Raw genomic sequence first — 6,000 nt, 5'->3', positions numbered from 1 at the left:
AGCCCACCAGGGAGTTTACATCAGGACTCTGTTCATTACAGCTATATTTTCGTGTCTATCATAGGCCCTAGATTACCTGAATATGCTCACAGCAGCGGTTTTGATTTAGAAATTCGGGTTAACTAAAACATTATCAGTAGACTTATACACCAAACCTTTGTTACACTTTTAAAAACTAAGAACACTAAGATTTTAGGTCTAAAAGTGTTCACCTGCAGCTTTAGTGGTTAAATTTTGGTAATAGTAAAAATTATTTAGGGCTCCCTAACTAAACAATTACTTGGATCATTTCAGACACTGGTAAGGAAAACTTAAGATGACAGAGCCTGAGGATACACGCTGGGAAATAAGAAGATACCAGGAGATCCTTTGCATCTCCACCACGTTTAGACCTCAATTCTGCTCTACTGAATAAAAGGAAGGATACATTAAAACTAAGTAACAGGAAATGACATATTACAAAATACACATATAAAATTTAATCCCTTTGGTTTAAAATACATCTTCAATAATACAATTACAAATAGTAAACAAGACAAAATCAATTTCATAAAACAAAATAGAAAATATTGTTATATGACCCGTGTCCCATGGTATCTTATCTTAGAAAACCAGCAATTTAGTTCACATACTTCATTAGAATACTTTAATGTAAGAATGTAACTATCAATCCTACTTATACAAATGAACTAGAGCTCCCTGAACCTAAAGATACCCGTGATTTTATGTTATAAAATTACACTTTTGAGTATTTCTATATATTTAAATGTGTACAGAATGTCCCCCTGCCACGGTAATCCAGTCTCATAAATTCATGAATGCTTTCTAAACTGTTAGCATACAAGATAATCAAAGCGTGAAGGCTCTGAACATGGTAAAACGTCCTTCTCCTGATAGAGTCTAGCAGGAAGATTAGAAAGAACTGCATTGTGAGTGGTGTCACCCGGTGAGCAGTGTGCACAGTGTGTGCATAATTAGTTTGTTCACTGTGTTAGGTACATGACTGATATCAGCATACACAGCACACGTGAACTGCAATAGTGTTTTTCCTTTACTTCATTTGTTAAACAGTGCAGAAATCCAAATAACAACATTCTCAAAAGCAAACAGTCTGTCATCTGAGAAGGTTTTGTTAAGCTATGAGATGATTGCTGTGTTTGGGAAAACACAGAGAAAGTGTTTTCGTGGGTTCCACGAAGCAGTGTTCCATCTGCTTGGTATACATTATAAAAAATAACTTAACCTTTCATCTAGGCAAAGTCTTTAAGGTAGTTCTCATTGCATCTCTTCACTGTATGTACAGACACCGCATTTATATATTATCTTTATATAAGACACGTATGTACACATTTACAGACACAGGCTTCAACAATGTATTGCACTTATATACAATGTAGCATTAGCTTAACTGATTCCTACTGTAACCCACTGAAGTTCTTCATAAGAAAGGCACTTGAAAAAAAAAAGAAAGGCACTTGATGTGTGTTCAAGAAAGTTGTTAAGGAAGATTTCAGTAACATGCTCTGTTTGAGTAAACATTTATGTGGGTACTGGGGGAGATGAGAGGCTAAGGGAGAAAGGGTGGATCCTTTCTTCTTGGAATGCAGCTCCCACTAACCTGAGGCAGGAAGTTACACTGAGTCTGGGCCAGGGTGCAAAATCCTTAAAGCCACACCCATTGCCTTTTGTGACCTGTACTACTAAGCAGGCCCACTAACATCAAAGAGGCAAGGGAGACATCCCAGTATTTTTATAGTCTGGTCATTGTGCCATACACCAGAAACTAACACAAAATAATATTGAACGTAACCTGTAATAAAAAAATATTTTTATAAATAACATAGCAGATATCCTAAAGGTTCCCAGAGAGTCTATCAAATCTTGGAACAAAGTTTTCATTTTTAATCCTAAGTATTTATATTAGAAAATTCAAACATAATAATAGTGTACAGATTCCTCTGTCATCTGAAAAACGCCAATGCAATATATTCAACACCATCTCCAAGCCAAGGGCAGGGCCATCTCCAATCCGAAAGGAGTCCCTTCCCCTGACATCCACACGTGTTTGGAAGGCGGCTGACCCATGTACCTGTGGCTTGGCAAACGGTAAGGCCTACGCAACGCCTGCATTAAACTCGTGGGACCTGTGGGCCAGGGTGCCTCAGATCTCAGTGAGGGTGAGTCTGTACGACCCCCCCACCTCTTCCATCTGCAGCTGGAAAGTGTCCTCATTGGAGTAATGCTTCACGATGTTGTCATCCATGTTCACCAGAATCCTGGAGGGCAAGACAGACACACTCAGTCCTGCTTACTTGGGAGTCAGATTTTAGGTAGCTCTGCTATTTGCTAGCTGTGGCACTGAAGCAAATTATTTAAACTCCCTAAGCCTCGATTTCCCCAACTATGAAATGGGGATAATACTAGAGCCTATTGTAGGATTAAATGCAGACTCAAGTAAAGTACTTGTAACAGTGCAGGGCATGCACTCAACAAAACATATTAGCTTATTTCTTGCTATTATTTAAGCTTGTAGTAATCACTTAATAAACAACAGCTATTATATTGAACACTAAGTCCACAGAAGAAGTTCTTCATTGGTCCAGCTTTAGAAAGCATATCAGCCCTGGCCGGTTTGGCTCAGCGGTTAGAGCGTCGGCCTGCGGTCCTGAGAGACCCTGGTTCGGTTCCCGCTAAGGGCACGTACCTCGGTTGCAGTTTGTCCCCGGCCCTGGTCGGTTGTGCGGGTGGCAGCCACTCGATGTGTCCCTTTTCACATCGATGTTTCTCTCTCTCTCTCTCTCTGTTCCTCCCCCCCCCGCCCCCACTCTACCTGAACAAAAAATGGAAAAATGTCCTCGGGTGAGGATAATAAAATTAAAAAAAAAAAAAAAAAAAAGAAAGCATATCAATACAATTAATCTATGGAATCTGAAGCCAGAGATCCCTGACAAAGTATCTTCCCTGACAACTTATCCTCAAAGTTTAACTAAACTACTACTAAGTCCAACTCTTCCCACTAGGCCCATAGAGAGAATTCCAATTAGGATTTGCTTTGGAATTAAGTGAAAATATTTTACGCTATACCCTGCTCAACCATGCCAAACAGCACAAACACTTAAATAACACAGAACTAACTAAAAACACCTTCTGGACAAGGAAGCCCTGTTCTATGGCTGGAAACACGACCCGGGGCAGGACAGCGGGTGGCAGGAGCAAAGGCTTTGCAGTCGGTCAGGATGTGACTGGAACGGTGGCCTGAGGGTGGGCAAGTCTCCTGGCTCTGCTGCCTCATCTATGAACTCTGGCTAGTAACACCCAGGTCAGAGGGCAAGGTGGAAGGCAGTCCCGTGGGAAGCACCGGCCCCGCCCGACTCCCCAGGGCTCTGCAAGGGGCAGCGGCCGGCGGCACAGGGGTGAACTCCGCAGTGGGCTCTGGAGCTTGGGGCCTGCACGCTGCCGAGCATGAGAAGAGCAAACACAAGTCTCACGGGAAAGAAAGCCCAGGAGGATGCTTAGAAAGGCAGCGGAGCTCCACGTGGGTGATTTCAGAAAACCCTTCTGGCACGGATGTCGCTGTGAGGCTCAGGCCTGGGCATGGGCGCAGGGCAGTGCAGCCGTGGGCCGAGCCCGCCCAGCTGCTGGCAGTGCAGTGATGCTCACCCTTTTTTACATTTCTTGAATATTTTCCCAATCTTGTCATGGGGAACATCATATTTGTCTGAGATCTAAAAGAGCAATGAAAAATAATTACAAAATGACGTTTTAATGGCTTTCACAAACTATATATATATAAATATAGTGAGATAGTCAACTTTGTTTTTCAAAATGTTTATGTAAACACATACACAAGACCAGTCCCTATCCTCGGGGGGGGGGTGGTGGTGGTGGTGGTGGTGGTGTTACCGACCTTTGGAGGGAGCTGGAATCAGGTGCTTTATTCCCCTAGTTTCCAGATGTCCACAAACGTATTATATGGTCACAGTTTTTTTTTTTTTAATTTAAATTTTTTATTGATGATGGGTCATAGTTGTTTTTTTTCCCCTTTATTAATTTTAGAGACAGAGGAAGGGAGAGAGAGAGAGAAACATCGATGAGAGAGAACATCGATTGGCTGCCTCCTGCATGCTCCCCACTGGGGATCAGGCCCACAACCTGGACATGTGCCCTGACCGGGAATCGAACCGACAACCTCTTGGTGCAGGGTCGACGCTCAACCACTAAGCCACACCAGCCGGACAATGGGTCATAGTTTTTAAAGAATATTTTGTAGAGCAATTTTAAGCTTACGGAAAATCTGGGAAGAAAGTAGAGCTGCTTACCCTGCCCCCCCCCAAGTTCCCTGGCTATTAATTCACATCTCACATCAGTGGGTGCACTTGGTACATGCGACGAGCCAATGTGCTACAGCGCTAGAACTAAAGCCCACCGTCTTCACTAGGTCCACTCTTTGTGGTGTACACGCCACAGGTTTGGACAAACGCATCAGGACACATATCCACATTGTCACAGGTATTCTGATCAAGTGTACAAAAGCCTTGCTTTGGGGTCAGACGACTGGAATCAGCTCCGATTCCCGCTGTTAGCAGGCGACCTTTCTGACCCTCAGGCTTCCTCATCAGTACAGTGAGTGTCAGCTCACACACCACAGGACTAATGTGAGGATTAAAATGTGTCTAGCACAAAATAGTCGTTAATTTCAGATGTAGAATTATGGGAAGGAAAGAACATTTCAATATCCACAGCCCAAAAGAAGCATCCAAGTCCCTGATCACAAACTAAGAATCGTGCCTCTGCCAGTTCGACCCAGAATCTCTTGAGAGCAATGAGACTCCTGCAAAACCAGAGAGGTTCTGGCCAGCAGTGCTGCAACCACGAGGGTGTGGCCCTCATCCCCCACTCAGCCTCAGCAACACCTTTTTATGACCAACAAGTGGTCCACACAGCACAGGGAAATCATATGGTGCAATCTCTGGACGTGTTCCTTTCAGGGCACAGAGGTCATCTTTTTATTATTATTATCATTATTTTTAATCTTCACCCAAGGATATTTTTAGATAGAGTGGAAAGAGGGAAGGAAAGAGAGAGAGAGAAACATCGACTGGTTGCCTCCTGCATCACCCTGACCAGGGCTAGGACTGAACCACAACCAAGAATCAAACCCACGACTTTTTGGTCTGAGAGCCAATGCTCTAACCTGAGCCAAAATGGCCAGGGCACAGAGATAATCTTTAAAGAGAGAGTATGCAGCCTGGCTGGTGTGGTTCAGTGGCTGATCATCAGTCCATGCACCAAATGGTCACTGGTTCAATTCCAAGTCAGGGCACATGCCCAGGTTGTGGGCCCGCTCCCCAGTGGGGGGCATGCAGGAGGCAGCCAATCGATGTTCTCTCTCATTGATGGTTCTCTCTCTCTCTCTCCCTCTCCCTTCTTCTCTCTCTAAAATCAATAAAGAAAAAAAGAGAGAGTCTGCATTCCTCCAAGGGCTAGCAGCCAGCTCAGTCTGGCTCAAACGCTTTACGTGCACCTGTCCAGAACGTTCCACATGGGCTGGACCGCCTCCCACCCGTGTGAACAGCGAAGCTTGAGGCAGCCCTGAGAAACGGGGTCTCCGAGGACCAACCTTCAGATCACTTCCGATCTAACAAGAATAGACATTTCAAAGCAAATCCGAGCTCCCAGCGTACAAACCAGTCCATCTCCTTTCTGTGCCCTGGGTAGTACTACTCGGTATGTTTATGAAATCCCAGTCCCGAGAAATGCTCAGGCAGTGACGAAACCTTTACAAGTTGTTAACAGTTACACTTGGCACAAGAATCTCAGTCTGTCTCACACTCTCCCCTCTCCACAATCAAGCCTTTGCATGATTCTTAGAAATGAGGAAGGGCCTGGCCGGTTTTGCCCAGTGGTTAGAGCGCCGGCCCGCGGACGAAAGAGTTTCGGGTTTGATTCCAGTCAGGGGCACGTGCCTCAGCTGCGGAACAGTCCCCGGCCCTGGTCAGG

The 6,000-nt window shown here is 44.5% G+C and overlaps 1 protein-coding gene across 1 annotated transcript in view; it reads right to left on the bottom strand.

Moving 5' to 3' along the window:
* Positions 1-491: 491 nt before the first annotated feature.
* The window catches only part of GRHL1 (grainyhead like transcription factor 1), a 52,885-nt gene continuing 47,376 nt past the window's right edge, over positions 492-6,000 (bottom strand). Inside the window, exons 15-16 of the mRNA XM_036263529.1 lie at positions 3,661-3,725; positions 492-2,276 (exon numbers count right to left, since the gene is read on the bottom strand). Of these exons, the coding sequence (XP_036119422.1) occupies positions 2,162-2,276; positions 3,661-3,725 (180 nt within the window). The 3' untranslated portion in view covers positions 492-2,161. The remainder of the gene's footprint in view (positions 2,277-3,660; positions 3,726-6,000) is intronic.

This window comes from Molossus molossus, unplaced genomic scaffold (genome assembly GCF_014108415.1).
Source record: "Molossus molossus isolate mMolMol1 unplaced genomic scaffold, mMolMol1.p scaffold_m16_p_15, whole genome shotgun sequence".
NCBI lineage: Eukaryota > Metazoa > Chordata > Mammalia > Chiroptera > Molossidae > Molossus > Molossus molossus.
The sequence above is the reverse complement of the archived record's forward strand: the minus strand, read 5'-3'. Positions and strand labels throughout refer to the sequence as shown.